The sequence below is a fragment of the Cetorhinus maximus genome, chromosome 14 (assembly GCF_964194155.1).
Source record: "Cetorhinus maximus chromosome 14, sCetMax3.hap1.1, whole genome shotgun sequence".
Lineage (NCBI taxonomy): Eukaryota > Metazoa > Chordata > Chondrichthyes > Lamniformes > Cetorhinidae > Cetorhinus > Cetorhinus maximus.
The window spans coordinates 17,151,321-17,173,731 of NC_135892.1; the positions used below are offsets into that span (position 1 = coordinate 17,151,321).

Here is a 22,411-nt window from a genome sequence, read left to right on the forward strand (position 1 = left end):
CAATTTTTAATCCAGTTTGGCATTCTCCCCGTAATTTCATACCGTTAAACTTCTCTAACAACTTCCAATGTGGTAACGAGTCAGAGTTTCCTAAAATCCATGTACACCCACAACCACTGCATTTCCCCCTCTACTTTGCCCATTACCTCCTCAAGGTGGGCAGAACAGTTAATAATAAATGTGGAAGGAAATCTAATTCTTGATTTAGTGAATTTGACATGAGTTGCTCCACATATGTTAAAAAACCCAAACATAATGCTTTGCTTTTTAATCAATAGCAAGATGCAAGTATTGACACTTACTCTTTTGATCGATGCGTAGATCATACAAAGGCGTTCTATAAATATCGGCAGTGGATAGAGCACAGCGAGAAAGAGGCGCATGGTGCGATGGTCCCAAGATAAAAACTCTGCGTCTGTGATGAAATTAAATTGACTGGTAAATCTAAGCAGTCACCTTCCTTCTAATTTAACACAAGTGATTAGAAAGTATTTAAAAGGAGAACTCATCAGTTCCACAAGAACAGTTCCACAGCAAGCACTCAGACACGCAGCAGAGATCAGCAACAGGTTCCAACCTTCCGCCTTTTTACCTGCTCTTTAATGTAGGTGACAGGTTTGATGACACTTGCCATTTACTTTCCATTGAAATACAGAGAAAAGGGCTCGATTATCTCAGTGACACAGGCCCGAGGGTGACATGGTAATGTCACTTGGGTCAAAATCCTGGAACTCCCTCCCTAATAGCACTGTGGGTGTACCTTCACCACATGGACAGCAACGGTTCATGAAGGCAGCTCACCACCACCTTCTCAAGGGCAATAAATGCTGGCCTAGCCAGTGACGCCTATGCCAGGTGAAAATTTTTTTAAAATGACAGTTGAGAAAGATCATTCAGCCCATCTTATTTCATCCATCTAGTGAGATTGTAACAGCCCTCCCAATGCAACATCTAATTATTTTGGAACTGATGCCAGGGCTTTGCCTCCATCGCACTATTTGGAAGTTTCGTTGATCAGTGTGTGCAGAATTCCTTGATATGGGTCTTATAATCAACTTTCACTAGTTTGCATCTCTGGCCCCCTTAAGAGCATAAGCAGGAGTAGGAATAGGCCATACAGCCCCTCAAGCTTGCTCCAACATTCAATAAAGTCACGACTGATCTTCCACTCAAATTCCACTTTCCCCCCACATAACCCTCGATTCTCTTAGTGCCAAAAATCTCTATATTCAATATAATTAATGACTGAGCACCTACATCCCACTGGAATAGAAATACCCTAAGTATCTTAAACCACTAAGTGAAGAAATGTATCCTCCCCTAAGTTCTAAATGGCTGATCCACCATTCTTAGTTTCTCACTCTACTCTACAATTAAGAACAATATTCTGGGTTAACTTTGTACTACCTAATGCCATTTCGGAGATCCTCTGAAATCCCACTGCCCCTTCTGATTTGGAATCATCCTCAAATTTGACTACTTTGTGTTGATATTCCAAATCCAGTAACTGGGAAACATTAAAGGAACTTGGACTTAAGAGTTTCAGTTAGCTTCAGGGTGCCAAAAAAAAAACTTGTGTTTTCTCTTAGAGTTTCATGCACCCTAACTATTCGTTCATTTTGCAGTCACTGGAGTTCTGCATTAAACAGACTAGTGAAGTGCCCAAGATGTTGCCCATAGTTAGTTGAATACGAGCTAACTTTTACATACAATGTGGCAACAGAATTGGAGAAAGACTACAGAAAGTAAGTCCACAGCCACTAAGTGGCTCAACGAAGCACTCGGCACTGCCTCTTACTGATTACAGGATTGCAACTCTTGGCATTGCGGCAACATTAGCATGGACTGAGATTGGCTCATGGGTAGAAAATAGACTAGGAACAATTGAGTCATTCTCAAGTTTGCAAGCTGTAACAAGTGTAGGCCATTAGAAGGACTAGTGCTTGGGGCTCACCTATTTACCATCTGTATCAATGACTTAGATAAGAGAGCCGAGTGCAGTGTTTCCAATTTTACTGACTGTACAAAGCTAGGTGGAAAAGTAAGCAGTCAGGAGAACACGGAGGTTGCAAATGGATTTAGACAAGATTAAGTGAGTGGGCAAGGATGTAGCAGATGAAATATAATGTGGAGAAATGTGAAGTTATCCACATTGGTTAAAAAAAGGAAAGCAGAATATTTTTTAAATGGTGACAGGCTGGGGAATGTTGGTATTCAGAGGGGCCTGGGTATCCTTGTATACAAATTCTAAAGTTAATGCAGGTATAGCACGCAATTAGGAAAGCAAATGGTATGTCAGTGTATATTACAAAAGAATTAAGAGCATAAGACTAAAGATTATTACTGCAATTATATGGGTCTTAGTGTGATCACACTTGGGAGCACTGTGCATAATTTTGGTCTCATTTCCTAAGGAAAAATATACTTGCCTAGAGGGAGTGCAACAAAAATTTGCTGCACTTATTCATGGCATGGAGATTTTTTAAAACATCCTTTCATGGGATGTGAACATCAATAGAAAGGCAGCATTTGTTGCCCATCCCTAATTGCCCTCGAGGTGGTGAGCCATCTTCTTCAGCTGCTGCAGTCCATCTGGTGTAGGTACACCCAGTGCTGTTAGGACAGAAGCTCCAGATTTTTGACCTAGTGACAGAGTAGGCTAGGCCTATGGTCTCTGGAGTTTAGAAGAATGAGAGGTCATCTCATTGAAACGTATAAAATTCTTAAGAGCTTGACAGGATAGACATTGGGAGGCTGATTATTCTGGCTGGAGAATCTAGAACAAGGGGTCACAATGCTCAGACAGTCTCAGGATGAAGGGTCGGCCATTTAGGACTGAAACGAGGGGAAATTTCTTCACTCGAAGGGGTTGAAAATCTTTGGAATTCTCTACCCGAGGGCTGTGGATGCTCAGTCACTGAGTACATGCAACTCAAAGATTGACAGATTTTTGGATACTAAGGGAATCAAGGGATATGAGGGTAGAGCAGAAATGTGAAGTTGACATAGATGATCAGCCAAGAACTTATGGGATGGCAGAGCAGGCTAGAAGGGCTGAACAGCCTACTCCTACTTAAGCTCTTATGAGTAGCAAATCCAAACTGCCCAATCCCACTCTGCTGTTGACCTTCTGCCCAGCACCCTAGCTAGGGGATAATCCTACCAATATCTTTACTTTCCAACTCACCATTCCCAGTGCTGATCATGTGGACTCATCAGTAGATCAGTTATCACCACCCTTCTCCACATCTCCCTCAAGAATATCCGTTCAGGTATGAGCAAGGCCCTTGCCATCCATGAGCTTATTGTGGATGGCTGCATTGACATCATAACCTTGATTGAGCTTGGCTGAGGGGTAATGACACCTTCCACCTAAATGAAGCCTCCCTACTCAGATGGTCTTTCCCCCATCCCCTCAACCCCAACTACCCGTCACCTAAACTAGGAAAGGCTAAATACCATTTATTGACTAAACCATCAATGTTGTAATAACGTGCTAAAACGACAAAGACAGTTCTGGTCACAACTTGGATTCTGGCTTTTGGCATCCAGTATCTAAAGTGGGATTGTGGAAAGGTTGCACCCAGCAGTGAGAAACCAGTTTGAATGCTAATTCTCCATTTGTATTAAAATGAGTACCCTTTCCTCCTTACACCTTTAAGCAGGGTCTGAGCCATTGCACAGATGGAGAAATGTGGCAACTTGGGCTTGCCAACTGGCAGAATCTGTGCTGTTGCAAATGCCCAAAATTTCAATTTGTAGTGTAATCTGCCTACGCCCTAAGTCAGCACTGCCATCCACTCTCTTCCAACATTGGTGACTGCTGCAGTGAAAATAACTGTCCAAACAAATCAAATCCTGTACATCCAGACTGTACAGGGGTTGTGACATATACAATTAGTACAAAAAACACAGGTCAATGATTTTTATTGATGAAAGCATTGAGGGAGGGGGAAAATGGAAACATAAGAAAAACAAATGACAAGTAAAACATCCAGTCCTTCTTTTGAAATTTAATCCGCTTATGGTGGACTATCTCAACCTTCCACCCCACCACCCACTGGTAGGTCTCCACCCATGCCCTTTACAAAGACAGGTCACGTGTACAGTTTGATATACCCCACTGATAAACACAGTTTCATTCTCTGACAGGCTCCTCCATGGGTCATCAAGCAAACAAAGCAGTGCACTTGCAGACAAATGAAAATGAGGGGGACACTTCCCCCATTACACACTGCTATCAGAAGGTCTTTTATTAACTGCCAGTGAGGTTTAGTTTGCTGGAGTACTTTACCAACTTCAAGAGGGAAGATGGTGCATCGGAGGTGGTTAGTACAGTGGGCGAAAATTAAACCACAAGCAGAACAGTTCATTTTAATGTCTAAGTAAACCTAACCAAGGACTGCACTTACAATATTCGCAAATGAATATTGTGATATTCGCTTGTTGCTGCAGTAAGAATTCCAGTAATGCTTCAAGAGCTACAGAGGCTACTACACCGAGCTTCTCCCGTATTGAAGCAAAACAGGGCATACCTCTCCAGTTCTTTTGAGTTGCATTCTCCTGTTGGGAGCAATCTAGCAAAAGGAAGTAGTCGTTGTTTTTTCCATTAAACTGCAGCCATTGTACCATTTCATGCTCCTCACTGAGGCATGAGATTGACTGTAGTTACTTAGATACTAGCAGCAAAACTAATCTCAGATTCCATGTTTCCCTGAAACCTATGTTTCTGATTTTGTTCAGTATACTGTTATAATTTTTAAAAATACACTGGTTCCATAAGAAAACATTTTTGATTTAAAGCAGCATCTATTTTTGCAGTATTATGTTTAAAATAGGGGCCAGTTGAGCAATAGACAGGGGGCTTATCCAATCAGTAAACAAGGGCTTATCTAATCAATCAGTATTTCCATGTTCGCCATGCAACCATCCTCTTGCTAGTCCCATCCTATCAGTTACAGATAGGGCCATCTCTGATCATTCTCTTGTACCATTCCTCACCCACATCCCAAGCTGACCTCTTTTTGTGCCTGGTCCTAGATAAAAACTGTCCTCCAATTCACTTACACCTGCACTTTCAAAGTCGCAACCGCTTTGCCTTTGGCCCTCCATTTGCCACAACATTTCTGCAACCACTGATTTGCTCAACCACATCATCGCCTCTATCTTTGATGCCCTAGTCCCCAACAAAACCTCTATTCTCCCTCACCCTGGCTGTTCCCCTTGGTATAGCCCGCACCTTCAATCCCTTAAGTCCAAGAGATGGAGACTTGAAAGGGTATGGTGCACAACTGATTTAGCCATCCACTGCCAGATCTGGCCGGGAAACGACTTCAAGCACTTTCAGGGCCTGCTCTTATCTGCGAAAAATGCTCACAAATCCAGGATCACCATGGAATGCAAAGATAACGCCCTGCCTCTTCTCTTTATTGCAAACCATTTTCTTAAATCCCTTGCCACACCCCCTGTCACCTCCACCAAAAAAAAAGAGCTCAAGGACTTGTCATTAAAATCGAGACTATCTTTGCTGAAAAGAAACATGCTGCCATAGCTTTTCATCTTGCACTCATCAGGGCAAACACAAAAAAGCCAAATTTCAAACAATCACAACAATTTATACTACAGGAGAAAAGGTACTTGCTGACTTGCCAACCAATCAGCACCCTTTTCTCCTGTGGTATAAATTGTTGTGACCATTTGAAATTTGGCACTCTTCCATTTGTCCTGATGAGTGCCAGATGAAAATTTTGACAGCATGTCTCTCTTTTCAGCAACTCTCAAGTTCTACACCACCAAGTGGCCATTTGATCAACAGCCTCCTTCCCTTCCATAAGCCAAGCTGGCCAAATTTCCTTTAATGCTCCACCCCCCGCTCTAACCCCAAACTTGCACCTTTGTCTCAGATCTCCTTTCATGCCAACTCCAAGCTCATCTTGTCCTTTTGTTCCCTCCACCCTATTCTCATAAAACTGATCACCCAACTTCCTCTCCTGGTCCCCATTTTAGCAAATATTGTAAAAGGTTCTCTCTATTCAGGTATTGCCTCTCTCTCTCCTTTAAATCTGCCATCATCAATCCCCCACTCAAAAAAAAAACTACCCTTGACTCCACTGCTCTTGAAAACTACATCCCTTTCTCCTCTGTAAATTAGATACAGGCAGGGGATTTATCCAATCAGTAATTGACTGGTATTATCCAGAGTAATTGAGTCAGGCAGGTTAATCTCCCAGCCTGTTCTGAGTTAGTTGATTTGAACCATGGCAGTTGTAGCTCACTATAGTTGACTGAAGCAGCCCTGAATTTTCCTTGAAAGGGAGAGGGAGGGAAGGGGCAGGAAAGAGAAAAAACAAGGACAAGCAGGGTCCTGTTTTTGGTCACCACCCAGTGACACCTGAAGGTACATGCAGCCATCAGATGGGCACAGAATTGCATCCAGCAGAGGCTCCCATGGTGGAACAGCTTATTGGCATTCACCATCAAGGCTCATGTATGAATAAGAGTCAGAGAGCAGAATAACTGATATCAGGGGAAGGTATGAATACTTTTCCAGACAGGATGCATGGGCAGGAGAAGAGAGAAAGAAAGCATTGACAAATAGACTAGTCTCAGTAATGAAACCATGAAACCATTGTCGATTGCTCTAAAAACCCATCTGGTTCACTTATGTCCTTTAGGGAAGGAAATGTGCCATCCTTACCTCGTCTGGCCCACAGCAATGTGGCTGACTCTTAACTGCCCTCTGGAATGGTGTGGCGAGCCACTCAGTTCATGGGCAATTAGGGACGGGCAACAAATGCTGGCCTCATCAGCGCACCCACATCCCATGAAGGAATAAAAAAGAGAGGAGACGGCAACAACAGATTTTCAGCTGTATAAATGTTTATTGCTAATATATAAGTTAGCTTCTTAGCTCTGCTACCACAAGTGCAGATGTATAAAGAACACTGTACACGGCTTGCAAGTAAACTTAACTTTTTGCGCAAGACTGAGCCAGTTATTGGCCCTGTTCCATTTTGTCAGACACTGCAGCTCCATCTTTTTAATCCTAATACCCTGCTCTTTCTTGATATTGCTTAATACCCTTACTGTCAAAGCCTCCTTGTCTCTCTACAAAGCATGTCAATTGTTTCTGCATTTAATGGCATCAGGGACAACGCACTGCACATTCTCACAATCCTTGATGTGAAGGCAATTTTGTGAATTCGCTTTAAACCAGTATGTTCCAGTTCTAAAATTTTTCCAGGTAATTCTGTTTTTGTTTTGTTTTGGATTTCCAGCATCCGCAGTAGTTTTTTGTTTTTATCTAAAATTCTGTCCCCTGGTTCTGGATTCCCCCACTAGAGGGAAGTTATTCTGCCTCTATCCTGCCAATTCCAATCATTGTTTTAGCACCCAAAGCAGATCACCCCCAACGTTTATCACCAGGGTGTACAACACAAATTTACTCAGTACGTTATCACAGCCCAGTCTGCTCACCTCACGCATCACAGCTCGATTCTCCAAGGCCAGTATCTCCTCCCTACAGTCTACACCCAAAACTAAATATTATAGTCCAAAAAGAATGCTAAGGAGCCCTGCTGTGTCATCACTGAATCCTTGTTTTCATATTCTATGACTTTAGAACTAATAGTTAAAACCAAATTCAACATGCTGTTAGCTATTTAAGATTGCTTTTTGCACTCAAGCTAGCTTTTAACGATTCAGGTATCTGGGTTCTAAATCTCTGTTCTTCTCTCTCCTTCACCCGTAGTACTTCCAAACTTGAGCTTTGCTCCCATTAGTCATGCTTATCACCAAATTCTCACATTTTACTCTACTCTGCATCTGCCATTGACCCGCATACATTTCACCGTGACCTTCTTTGTATTTCTCCTTTCTTCACAATTCACCTTTTAGCTCAGTAGCATCTGGAAACATGCATATACACCATGAATTAATAATTAGAAAAGTTTGGGTCCCTGGAGCACCACAAGCCATCGCTTCCTTTTATCTCAAATCTCTGCGACCTACCTAAATTCCTATCCATGCTAACTAGTTTGTCTCCAAACCCATTTCCTCTAATCCTTGCAATTAATTTCCTGTATGGAATCATTTCAAACACCTTCTGAAATGTACAGAATATCCAGAGAAACCCCTATCTGCCAACTCAGTGATTCTATCATTAGGTTAGATAGGTATACTGCTACCTTTCACAAAACAACATTGACTGCACGTCTGTGGTAGTGGTTATGTTACTGGACAAGTAATAATCCAGAGAATGAGTTCAAATCCCACTGTAGCAATTTTGAGAACCAGAATTCTGGCTTTTTTAAAAAAAAAAAATCTGTAAATAAAAAGATGGAATTAGTTTTAAAAAACGACCATGACGCTAACAAAAGGCTCACCACCATCTGTGCAGGACAAACAGGAATGAATAATAAATGCTCAGCTTGTCAGTTTTTCCAATACATCCATTAATATTTATTTTGTGTGGAAAGGTTCTTGGCCTGGAGCTGTAATCTCAATGTTTTATCCATTGCAAATTTCTGTCCACACTTTGCTTTTTTCTTTCTTGAACTAACCTTCAGGTTCCCTGTAGCTCTAATACTGTACCGACCTTCTCTAATGTGAAGATATGGATAAAATGTTAATTTGCCAGTCCCATCACATCTTATCCTCTAAAGTCATTCTTAAATGGCCACTGCTCTACCACTTTATTTCCCCCCCACCCTCCCCCATGCCCGTGTAAAACCCTTTTCTACTTTCACTTCGTACAATTTATGAATCCTCTTTTGACACATCATTGCATCAGTATCTTTTGTTCTTTATGCCTTCTTCCTTCTCTTAGCATCATGTTTTCCTTTACACAAGTTTTCTTCTTTCATTCCATTCTGGTCTCAGCCCCTCTTGCAGACAATGGCAGAAATGTCCTCAAAAGTACTTCTGAAGCCTTTCCATGCTCATTTATAATGATCTTAGATAGATCATAGAATGACACAGCAGACTAGGAGGCCATCCGGTCCATCATGTATGTGCCGGCTCTTTTGAAAGAGCTATGCAATTCGCCCTCTGTTCTTTCCCCATAGCCCGGAAAATTTTTCTCCAAGCGTTTAACCAATTCCCTTTTCATAGTTACAGTTAAATCTGCTTCCATCCTCCTTCTGCGCAGTGCATTTCAGATCATAACTCGTTGCATAAAAGAAAGCTCTCATTTCACCACTGGTTTTTCTGCCCACGATCTTAAATCTGTGTCCTCTAGTTACTGACCCATCTGTCACTTGAAAAAGTTTCTTATTCACTTTATCAACACCCTTCATGATTTTGAACACCCCCATCAAATCTCCCCTTAACTTTCTCTGGTTTAAAGAAAGCAACCCCAGCTTCTCCTGTCTCTCCACATAACTGGAGTCCCTCATCCCAGGTACCACCCAAGTAAATTTCCTCTGCATCCTCCCTTGACATACTGCCTACAATGTGGTGCCCAGAATTGGACACATCAGCTGGGGCCTAACCAATAATTTATAAACGACTAACACAATGTTCTTGCTTTTGTTCTCTATGCCTCTATTCATGAAACAGGAGACCCTGGGCTTCAACTTGTTCTACCTTCTTCATAGATTTGTGTATCTACACCCCAGATCTCTACTCCTGCATCCTCTAAAATTGTACCATTTAGTTTATACCGCTCTCCTCATTCTTACAAAGTGCATCACTCCACACTTCTCTTTGTTAATCTGGCATTCACCCTCCCATGTCACCAATCTGCTCATGGTCTCTTGGAGTCTATCCCTCTTAGGGTTTATTTTTTGTTTATTCATTCATGGGACATGGACGTCGCTGGCTATGCCAGCATTTGTTGCCCATCCCTAATTGTCATTGTTCAGAGGGCATTTTAAAGTCAACCACATCGCTGTGGGTCTGAAGTCACGTGTAGGCCAGACCAGGTAAGGGCACAGATTTCCTTCCCTAAAGGACACCAGTGAACCAAATGGGTTTTTATGACAATCGATAATGGTTTTGTGGTCACCGTCAGTCTTTTAATTCCAGATTTTTTATTGAATTCAAATTCCACTATCTGCCATGGTGGGATTCAAACCCAGGTCCCCAGAACATTACCCTGGGTCTCTGGATTACTAGTCCAGTGACAATACCACTATGCCACCACCTCCCCAATTTGACTTTCATGTCATTTGTAAATTTTGGCATTATGCCCTGTATACCCACGCCCAGGGCACTAATTTACATCAATAAGAGATGTGGTCCCAATAACAAGCCCTGGGGAACACCACTGTATACTTTCCTGCAGTTTGAAAAACAATTGTTTGCCACTACACTCTTTCTGTTTCTTAACCAATTTGGTATCCATGCTATCACTGCCTCATTAATCCATTGGGCTTTAATTTTGTTAACAAGTCTAATGTGTGGGAAGATTTCATTGATTTAAATATTCCCACCACCCAATTCCCCTTCAAAATTAGCCTTACCTAGGATAGTGTTTACCAGAGGAGAAGCCCCAACATTTAACATTCACTTACGTGATGGATGGATCCACTTGTTTATAAGCATGAGCAGCACAAGATCCACAGTATGTGTATCCTGCATGACTGTAAAGGGGAAAAGAAAACAGAAGAGGCTCGCATAAGCACAGGAGTTCCACACCATCTTACACAGATCTAATCAAAATGTCTCCAGCCAGTGTAAGATCCTGTACCACAGAATGGTAGGACATGGCTTTAAGCCAGCAGCCCTCTGCAGGGCATGGTTCCAACTCAGATGAGCAAGTGGAAACCAAGCACTTCCTGGCACAGAGGGAAGGAGGATCAGTAGGAATGTCATCAGGGAGTTGTTCTTGTGCACCTTTCAGCAGCAATTACAGAGCCGCAATTGAGGTAGGCTCAGGAGTAGATCATGACTGTTTCAGGGACAGAGAGGAGAAGTGGGAGAGAAATACAAGCATAATGTCCCCAAAAATTGCCATAAAATGCTTTTTGGTTAAACTTATTTCTCAATATTCCCACAGACAGGGAATGTTCTAGCAGTCAGCTTTCAAAGCTTAAGATACTAATGGAGAATTCTCTACCTTTGAACTTGGCAGTGAAAAAAATGCACCCAAGGCATAGGAGTTCCCTAGGTTAATCCATGCGGCATCTCAGTAAGATGCTTATTCTTACATAGGTAGGTTATTTTATATAATTTTTAATGACTGTTACACCCGTGGCCATACCACACGTTTGCACCAGCACTATTCACTGTATGCACGTTATCTGCATGCACCTGTGCCTCAACTTGTCCAATTCACCTTTCAGGTGAACCAGTTCACTTAAGGTGACAAAATATATTGTACAAAACAAACAGATGTCAGGAGATGAATTACACCATGTACAGCTCAATTCAGAATTTGTAACATGCCAGCCAATATCATTCTGGGGCTGCACATTCTGTACCTAAAAATGGGGAGGGAAATCTTGAAGCAATCAAATCACCATTTGGCACTATGTTGAGGATGATGCAAAATCTAAGACTGCAAAAACCATATTGCACAGTTTAAGTGTTGGCAATTCTGATGAAAATATATTTGATCTTGGTAGCACCAACAACATAAGACTATTCTTTCTGAGTGGGGTGTCAATAATGAGGTATCATCTATTTAAAAAAGTTACCAAGGGAGTGAAGGAGAAAGGTAAAGAAACACGTCTTTATACAGAGAGGTGGTGGATGATCGACTGATCTGAGGTTGAGTCAGAAACCACTGCATCCTTTACTGGACAACCTGACAAATATTTCAGACAGAGCAGAACACGTAATGAGCAGTCCACAGGGCAGGGGGATTAGTTCTGGATTAGGCCAGCCAAGAATAGGCACAGATAAGAGGGGCTGTACATGAATAGATCTCGAGTGCTCTGATGCAAGATTTATCTGCCAATACGGCAATGCCATGAACAAACTTTTAAAATCCTTCTGTTCCAGAAAATTCAAGTACAACAAACTAGCAAATTAATATGCCTAAGAGGACATGGCTGAATGGGCTTCCAGGCCCAGAGTTTCAGGTCATGGGGTCAGAAATTAGAAACTGCCCATTTCCAGTTGCCCTCAAGAAGGTGCTGGTGAGCATTCCTGTGTGGTGGTGGTGGTACACTCAGCTCCAGGAGTTTGGCTCAGTATGATGAAGAAACAGCGATATATGTCCAAGTAGGGACGGTGTGATACCTGCAGGGGAACCTAGAAGAGATGGTGTTCCAATGTACTTGCCCTTGTCTTTCTAGGTGGTGGAGGTCACAGTGCTTTTGGTCGAGGGAGGAATGTTGACTAGGACTCTGGGGGAACTCCTAATCTACCCCAATTAGTGTCATTGAGTCTTTGATACATTCGTGAGCAGATAGGTGAGTCTTGCCTGAAAGACAAACTCTCCAAAAATGCAGCACTCCCTTAGCATGACCTTCTGCTTCAGATGTGAAAGTAGTGCAGTAACCATTCCCAGGTACACAACCCATAACAATGCAATGCAAGCAATTCGCATCATCTGTTTACAGGCACCAGCATGTCCTTGCTACAGCACTTTATATAAACTCTTCAAAGACAAAATTATAATAATAAATGAACCAGTTATATTTTTGTGGCTCCACAGTTGTGAACACTTATTAATATCTTGAACTGATCAGAAATGTTCTTACATTAACCAAGAAATCGACTGGAGAATGCTTGCATTATCTTTTCATGCAAGTGGTTTGTGTTCAAATACAAGCTAAAGATAAGTAATAGTGGTTATTTGCCACAAAGCACTTACTTGACTGGTAACTGAGAATTGGAACAGCCAGTTAAACAACTGGTTCAGTCATATCGCACAAACTTGCATTTACATAATTACTTTCCCAAAGCAGTTCACATCCAATGAAGTACTTTCATTGTTACTTTCATAAACTTTATGAAGTTTACTCATCGCTTTAATAAATGGAAATCAATCTGCATACAGCAAAATCCCATAAATAGCAATGGTGGGATTAACAGCAAGATAATTTGCTACAGTAACGTTGGTTGTCAGGACACTGGATGCTTTCCCTCCTCTTCTTTGAACAGTGCCACGGGATCTTTTACATCCTTTGAGGGGGAAGACGTGCCTCTGGCTGAACATCTCATCCAAACGATGTCATCTCCAACAGTGCAGCACTCCCTCAATGCTGCACTGGAGCATCTGCCTAGATTACACACACAAGTTTCTGGAGGGGGTCTTGAACCCACCACCTTCTGCATCAAGAGGCAACAGAGTTCCCACTGAGCCAAGACATCATCACAAGAGCTTCCTCCAAGACATCATCACAACTAACAAAACAAGTTTTGCTCAAACAAAATTGAAAGTTAATATTGCTGAAATAGAGAGACAAACTGAAGCTTTTCATCTTGCACTCATCAAGACATTTTACAAGAATACCTGAAAGAACATGTACACACAGCACACCTGTTTCAGCTAAACAAAATAAGTGACAGCCATTCACTGACTCATTCCTCAGGACAATGCCTTGACCAATCAAGGTCAAGCTGTCTGGTTTAAATTTCAGACAATGCTTAGCAGTTAACTGTCAGTTACCATCACTGGTGCATTATCCATAGCAACACCTCTACCAATCAGAGTCCATTTGACAACCAATCAGCACTCTCTTCACATACAGTATAAATTGTTGTTTTCTCCTTATACTGGTATTCTTGCGAAGTGTCCTGATGAGTGCAAGACGAAAAGCTTTGACATGTCTCTTTCAGCAATACTCTCAAATTCTGTACTACCAAATAACTATATGAAAGTTAATAATTCAATGACCTCGGTAACCAGTTTGAACAAAGGTGCCTTCTTTCAATGGGATGTCAAACCGAGATCTCATCTCTCTATTCAGATGGATGCAAAGGTTACAATGGTACAATTCTGAGAGAACCAAGATTTCCTGGTGTCCTGGTCAACTCTCCTCCTTTAACCAACACCAGCCCAAAAATGCTTGCTAATTGTGGGATTTGGTGCACATTTACCCACACTGAGTGGAGGTGAAGCACGTTGGAACATCTGGGGATGTGGAAAGGCACTGTACAAATAAAGGTTCTTTCCTCACAGCTGAGGCAAACAGGATCCACATATTTGGTTGGAATAGACATGGGAGTGAACTTGCTGTCACTTTAAAACTGTTGACAGGTTTAATGGATATACTTACGGTGCAATGATGGCTCTAGCTGGCCTCCCAGTGGGTTGTGCTTGAGCAAGCCAGCTTTCTAATTGTGCGTTCAGTTGAGCTCCTAGAAAGAGACAAGAGATTATTCCTGGTGGATTTTAAAAATTCATCTTGTTCACAAGTTCTGGCTGCACATTTCAAATGGGGCCTATTTTGATTCTTTGCTCCTTCTTCAACCTCTTCTTGCTCAAACCCCCCCACCCCCAACTGATTCTACTAGTCCAAGAACACCCTGTTCCTCAAACATTTGTACATCCCCATTCTGTGCCCCACCTTCGACAAGTATGCCTTCAGATGCCCTACACTCCAGAATGCTCTCGTAAACCTCTCCACTGCCCCCCTTCCTTTAACACACTGCTTAAAACACACCTCTTTGACTAATCTTTTAGTCACCCCATCAAATCTCTCTCATCATTCATGTTTCTCTGATTACAACAGCAGCTTGCACATGAGACTAGAATTGGAGGAGCGCATAGATCTCGAAGGGTGTAAGGCTGTAGGAAGTAGGGAGGGGCAAGGCCATGGAAAGGTCTGAATAAAAGGATGAGAATTTTAAAATTGAGGCGTTGCCAGACAGAGCCAATGTAGGTCAGCGAACATGGGGTGATGGGCGAACGGGACTTGGTCCGAACTAGAATGTTCACAGCAGAGTTTTGGATTATGGGCACCTGTGAAGTAACTTGGGATGCTTTTTACGTTAAAGGCACTATATTAGTCATTGATACTGTTAAATTATTGGTGTTGGAATCCCCAACACTACATGTTTAAGACCAAAAAAGTCTAAGCATAGATCCTATGCCAAGTAAATTCTAACACTAACAGCCTGACCTGATTTCCCTACAAACAGAATGAATCTATGAGGGAAAAAAAATAAGCTCATTATCATCTCTGGCTTTTAAGCTGGCAAATAGAATGGGACAGGGTAGGATTAGGAAACTCTGTTCCTGAACAGTACAAATAAATCTAAAAATGCTCAAGTGGAATAGGCATGTTTAAACATATATTAAGTAAAACAGATCCTTTGTAAAGTTAAAGTTTCCCCAAGGTTTACAGAAGAACGACTAGGCCAAAATGTTATAATATTCAGGGAATCACACACCATGCATACTTTGTACAAGTATATCTTTTAACACAAGTTTAAATTGGCATAATCCCAATCTTCAAAAAACCCTTATGCCTTCTTGTTCTTCCTGAGGACACATTTTAAATACATCACTTTATATTTCTCACATCACAATAGAAATTGAGCGCAAACTGGTGAAACAAAACAAAATGCAGCTGATGCTGGTAAACTCTGGCACCAAAGCACTGCAGCCACATTGGGGCAACATGGCTGCAGATATGGGTGCAATTGTCAAAGAGATGACAATGCCATTATGGACTGTCAAGCCTCAGAAACCATATGAAAGGTGAGGAAGGCCATTCAGTCCATCTAATGTCTCCTACAGAAACCTACAGTTCACCACCACTACTTCCGTCACAGTGCATCATCTGCAGGTTTGCCTCAACCCTCCACCTTGAAGACAATTCTGGCTACGGATCATTGAGACATGCTTCTTGAGATCAAACCTGAATTCCCTCATTAGCAGTTTGCCCTCTTACCCCTTGTCTTCTAAGTCATCGTTTAACTTAGAAACATTGGAACAGAAGGATTGAGTCTTTGAGCCTGTTCCGCTATTCAATTAGATCAACAGCTGTGGTTCTATAATACTTAATATCCTTATCCACAAGCAGCTATTGATCTCAGGCACAAAATTTTTAATTTCATAACAGTGCTCAGGATTAACCTTTTCAATTCTAATTAAGCCCTCGGATATTCTACGTGATCCTTTCTCATTTGCCTCCCTTCTAAGAGTGGCTAAGAGTTCTGGCAACTCAACTGCCAGACTAACGGTCAGGTCCCAAGTCGAGGCTGTTTGTTAGGGGAAGAAAACAATATTGCACTGGCATGATGCTGAATCACTTTTTAAAAAAAAATAATTCTTGTGAGTAATTATTTCACAAGAGGGGAGCCGCTGAATGGCCAGCAGATCCAGTTTGAGTGTTACCATGTAACTCAGTTTTATGTAATTCTGGATTAGTATTGTTCAATGGGTCATACGGTCACTTTATGACGCAAAATAATTTTGTTCTTTTATTCTTCAAAAAGGGGTGTGAAAATTTGGGTTTTAGTAGATTGTGTGGATCATTAGTCTCTCAGCGGGGTTACGAACATGTGAAGTTTACCTGGAGTGCCAAGTAACTCCCATACATCTCAAGTTGTTAACAGCAACTGGTGTTCTGATTCCACATTTAGCCATCACAAGGCAACAGGATAACCCCTTCAAAACCACCTGGCCCATTTAAATTCAGACAGGGCATTACGGAAATACAAGCACAAATAGCACTGCGTTGCCTTGGCTCTGACTTCAGGGCTCAGAGGGGCTGCAGTTTGGAAATCCATGCTTTAAAATAACAGGGAGTAGCAAAGTCATACAGCAGCTGGTTGGCAGAAGTGAGCAACTTGAAAAAAACACCTGCCATCTTCCTGTTACAGGATGAGATGATCAGAAGTGCTTTGACAGCCAACCGCAGCAGCAGCAGAACAACTCCAAGTCCACCAGACCAAAACCGAGTAAAGAATCACAAGAGTTTGTACCCTCTATCCATACTCCAGTGAGTTCTTAGAATTTCCAACAGAGTTAAAAGAAAGAAATCATTTAGTCACCCTGCAATACAAACATCAACAAGGCACCAAACCTGCTAAGCAGCTCCAAACTAGCAACTGCGAGAAATGGCAAGGGTTTTCAGCGGCAGCGAACATTCATTATGGGAATGAATTCAGCCCTGACTTTTTGCAAGAGTCATCTTTGGGTTTGTATTGCCCACGTTACCAACATGCCAGCAGGATTAAGTGCCCACATTCAGCCTTCTTTACTAGGCAGAGATATTGTGTAGAACCACATCACAGAGTAACATCTGGCTGTACTTTACATGTTGAATATTGCCAATGAAAATGTATTTACCACTGACCCACAGCCTCACCGGGAAAAGAAGCAGCAGATTCAAAGGGCCATATGGCTTCCTCCTGCTCCTATTTCCAATGAGCCTGTCAATGCAGCACTGAGGACTTCAGTCAAAACAGACTGAAGAGAATCGAGTTACATCACCTGATCGTAGCGATGAGGTTCAGAAATAAAGCCACACACCAGGCTGGCCCTGAAACCATGATATGGACTCCATGTGGAAATTCAACAGCATAGAATATACTCACCAATAATTTTCTTCTGTCACTGATTCTGCAATCGTTTAACAATTCATCAAGCAAAAAGAGGAAAATGCTGAATTTATGTTTAATTCTTTCAAGCCTGAAAAGTGACCACCATTCAACAGCCAGTTAAGCAACAACCCCCCAACCCTCCCCTTGGTTACACCCCAACTTTCACTGATCATCTCTGGTCAAACCCCACCACCACCCCAATTTCCACATTTCAGTTTCCCCTTCCATGCCCAGCCCACCACCCACTGCATGTTTGTGTTCATTCATTTCATTAAGGTGAGGGAGGCTGCATCCCTCCATGCCTGCATCCACTAGAGTTTAGAAGAATGAGAGGTGATCTTATTGAAACATACAAGATCCTGAGGGTCTTGGCAGGGTGGATGCTGTAAGGGTTTCCCCTTATGGGAGAGACTAGAACTAGGGGATAGTTTAAAAACATGGGAGCTTCCATTTAACATGGAGATGATGAGACTTTTTTTTCTCTCAGGAGGTTGTTAGTCTGTGGATTCTCTTCCCCAGAGATCATCGATTATTTTTAAGACCAAGTTAGATAGATTCTTGATTGACAAGGGAGTCAAAGGTTATAGGGGACAGACAGGAAAATAGAGTTGAGACCACAATCAGATCAGCCATGATCTTAACAAATGGCCTAAACTCCTGCTCCTAATTCTTGTGTTCTTGTTCTCCTATTTCGTTCAGGCATGCAGCCATCTATGTCAAGCACCCTCAAAGCAAAAAAGCTTAAATATGGTATGGGTATGATCGATACCCACTTGTAACTCTGTCCCTACCCCAAACCCATCCGCATCATTTCACACACATGCTGCCGTTATGGTCCCTTGTGGGCAAGTTTATTGCCAAGTTAACAGACTTGCATTGACCACACCCACTACAAACTGGGCAGCAAAATCCTCATTTTACTCTGGACCCTTAAAGGAAAAGGCCATCATCCCATCTGTTTGTGTTAGGTTAGGAGGAGGGAAAGACCGATATGCTAACTGACTGTTCTACAGTGTTCTGGTATTGTCTGCATCAGATCTCTTCACACTTGTAAACACCATTTCTTCTTGGATTCCAGCACAATATCTCTTGGTAGGGCAGAATTTGAATATTGCTGAAGAGAGACACATTACCAAGGCTTTCCATCTTCCACCCAGACATGCCAACCAATCAGCCCCCTTTTCTCCAAGAGTATAAATTGTTGTGATCATTTGAAATTTGGAATTCTCCTGTTTGTCCTCAAGAGTGCAAGATGAAAAACTTCAGCAACATGTCTCGCTTTTCAGTAATACTGTCCCATGTGCAGGATGATAAGGACATTCATCAATTCTCCAACAACTTTCTGTCACCACCACCACACATTAACCATGTCAAACACCATCTCCAATCTCCAGCCTCTTCCCCAATGTCCTGTTACCCTTTTACCCCATCAGTTCCCCCTCCCAATCTACCTTGTACCTTACCACTCCTCATTCTTCAGAACTGCCATTTTCCACGCTCATGCCTCCACATATCTTCCATTTCCATCACAACATTAAACTCCAATCAACCCTACAATCCACCCTAATCTATTTACACTGATCAGACCCTGTCACCACTGTCAATATCACATCACATACTCCACTCAACATCAGCTATCATGGTCCCTGCTATAGAGGTTGACAGACACAGGGCTTCAGTTGCTCACTGCCAGATCCCTGTCCACTATCCAACAATCCTATCGCTCCTCTTCCAATATATGGAACCTCCATCCTGTCATTCCCATAATTTACCCTGCCAGCCCCACCCCTTCCCAGTAATCCACCCATATCCCAATTCTGTCACTGTCCTTCCCCTCAGTAAACATCCCATATCCCAATTTTGTCACCTTTCCCCACCCAGTAAGCCAATCCTGTTACATTTCCTCCCAGTAACACACCAAATCCCAATCATGCCCCCCTTCCTCAGTAACCCACCCATATCCCAGTCCTGTCCCCCTTCCTCAGTATCCCACCTATTTCCTAGTCCTGTCACACTCCCACCCCATCCCAGTCCTGTCACCCTTTGCCCTCCCCTCCCTCCAGTAACCCACCCATATCCCAGTCCTTTCAACCTTTGCCCCCCCTCCAGTAACCCACCCATATCCCAGTCCTGTCCCCCTTCCTCAGTATCCCACCTATTTCCCAGGCCTGTCACACTCCCACCACCTCCCAACTCATCCCAGTCCTGTCACCCTTCACCCCCCCCTCCAGTATCCCACCCATTTCCCAGTCCTGTCACCCTTCACACCCCCTCCAGTAACCCACCCATATCCCAGTCCTGTCAGCCTTCACCCCCCTCCAGTAACCCACCCATATCCCAGTCCTCTCACCCTTCACCCCCCCTCCAGTAACCCACCCATATCCCAGTCCTGTCACCCTTCACCCCCCACTCCAGTAACCCACCCATATCCCAGTCCTGTCACCCTTCACCCCCCCTCCAGTAACCCACCCATATCCCAGTCCTGTCACCCTTCACCCCCCCTCCAGTAACCCACCCATATCCCAGTCCTGTCACCCTTCACCCCCGCCTCCAGTAACCCACCCATATCCCAGTCCTGTCATCCTTCACTCCTCCTCCAGTAACCCACCCATATCCCAGTCCTGTCACCCTTCACCGCCACCCCCCCCAGTAACCCACCCATATCCCAGTCCTGTCACCCTTTGCCCCCCTCCCTCCAGTAACCCACCCATATCCCAGTCCTGTCACCCTTCACCCCCCCCCAGTAACCCACCCATATCCCAGTCCTGTCACCCTTCACCCCCCCCCCCTCCCTCCAGTAACCCACCCATATCCCAGTCCTGTCACCCTTCACCCACCCCTCCCTCCAGTAACCCACCCATATCCCAGTCCTGTCACCCTTCACCCCACCTCCAGTAACCCACCCATATCCCAGTCCTGTCACCCTTCACCTCCCCCCCTCCAGTAACCCACCCATATCCCAGTCCTGTCACCCTTTGCCCCCCCTCCAGGAACCCACCCATATCCCAGTCCTGTCACCCTTCACCCCCCCCTCCCTCCAGTAACCCACCCATATCCCAGTCCTGTCACCCTTCACCCCCTCCCCCATAACCCACCCATATCCCAGTCCTGTCACCCTTCACCCCCCCTCCAGGAACCCACCCATATCTCAGTCCTGTCACCCTTCACCCCCCCTCCAGGAACCCACCCATATCCCAGTCCTGTCACCCTTCACCCCCCCCTCCAGTAACCCACCCATATCCCAGTCCTGTCACCCTTCACCCCCCTCCAGTAACCCACCCATATCCCAGTCCTGTCACCCTTCACCTCCCCCCCACCGTAACCCACCTATATGCCAGTCCTGTCACCCTTCACCCCCCCTCCAATAACCCACCCATATCCCAGTCCTGTCACCCTTTGCTCCCCCTCCAGTAACCCACCCATATCCCAGTCCTGTCACCCTTCACCCCCCACTCCAGTAACCCACCCATATCCCAGTCCTGTCACCCTTCACCCCCCCCTCCAGTAACCCACCCATATCCCAGTCCTGTCACCCTTCGCCCCCCCCTCCAGTAACCCACCCATATCCCAGTCCTGTCACCCTTTGCTCCCCCCTCCAGTAACCCACCCATATCCCAGTCCTGTCACCCTTCACCCCCCCCTCCCTCCAGTAACCCACCCATATCCCAGTCCTGTCACCCTTCACCCCCCCCTCCAGTAACCCACCCATATCCCAGTCCTGTCACCCTTCACCCCCCCCTCCAGTAACCCACCCATATCCCAGTCCTGTCACCCCCCCCTCCAGTAACCCACCCATATCCCAGTCCTGTCACCCCCCCCTCCAGTAACCCACCCATATCCCAGTCCTGTCACCCCCCCCTCCAGTAACCCACCCATATCCCAGTCCTGTCACCCCCCCCTCCAGTAACCCACCCATATCCCAGTCCTGTCACCCCGCCCCCCTCCAGTAACCCACCCATATCCCAGTCCTGTCACCCCCCCCTCCAGTAACCCACCCATATCCCAGTCCTGTCACCCCCCCCTCCAGTAACCCACCCATATCCCAGTCCTGTCACCCCCCCCTCCAGTAACCCACCCATATCCTAGTCCTGTCACCCCCCCCTCCAGTAACCCACCCATATCCTAGTCCTGTCACCCCCCCCTCCAGTAACCCACCCATATCCTAGTCCTGTCACCCCCCCCTCCAGTAACCCACCCATATCCCAGTCCTGTCACCCCCCCCTCCAGTAACCCACCCATATCCTAGTCCTGTCACCCCCCCCTCCAGTAACCCACCCATATCCCAGTCCTGTCACCCCCCCCTCCAGTAACCCACCCATATCCCAGTCCTGTCACCCCCCCCCTTCAGTAACCCACCCATATCCCAGTCCTGTCACCCCCCCCTCCAGTAACCCACCCATATCCCAGTCCTGTCACCCCCCCCTCCAGTAACCCACCCATATCCCAGTCCTGTCACCCCCCCCTCCAGTAACCCACCCATATCCTAGTCCTGTCACCCCCCCCTCCAGTAACCCACCCATATCCTAGTCCTGTCACCCCCCCCTCCAGTAACCCACCCATATCCTAGTCCTGTCACCCCCCCCTCCAGTAACCCACCCATATCCCAGTCCTGTCACCCCCCCCTCCAGTAACCCACCCATATCCCAGTCCTGTCACCCCCCCCCTTCAGTAACCCACCCATATCCTAGTCCTGTCACCCCCCCCTCCAGTAACCCACCCATATCCCAGTCCTGTCACCCCCCCTCCAGTAACCCACCCATATCCCAGTCCTGTCACCCCCCCCCTTCAGTAACCCACCCATATCCCAGTCCTGTCACCCCCCCCCTCCAGTAACCCACCCATATCCCAGTGCTGTCACCCCCCCCCTTCAGTAACCCACCCATATCCCAGTCCTGTCACCCCCCCCTCCAGTAACCCACCCATATCCCAGTCCTGTCACCCTGCCTAGTCCCATCCAGACTTC

The 22,411-nt window shown here is 44.7% G+C and overlaps 1 protein-coding gene across 1 annotated transcript in view; it reads right to left on the reverse strand.

Annotated features, from left to right (window-relative positions):
* The window catches only part of memo1 (mediator of cell motility 1), a 37,504-nt gene that overhangs the window by 14,705 nt on the left and 388 nt on the right, over positions 1-22,411 (reverse strand). Inside the window, exons 2-4 of the mRNA XM_078556582.1 lie at positions 14,172-14,253; positions 10,515-10,583; positions 303-415 (exon numbers count right to left, since the gene is read on the reverse strand). Coding sequence (XP_078412708.1) covers positions 303-415; positions 10,515-10,583; positions 14,172-14,253 — 264 coding nt within the window. The remainder of the gene's footprint in view (positions 1-302; positions 416-10,514; positions 10,584-14,171; positions 14,254-22,411) is intronic.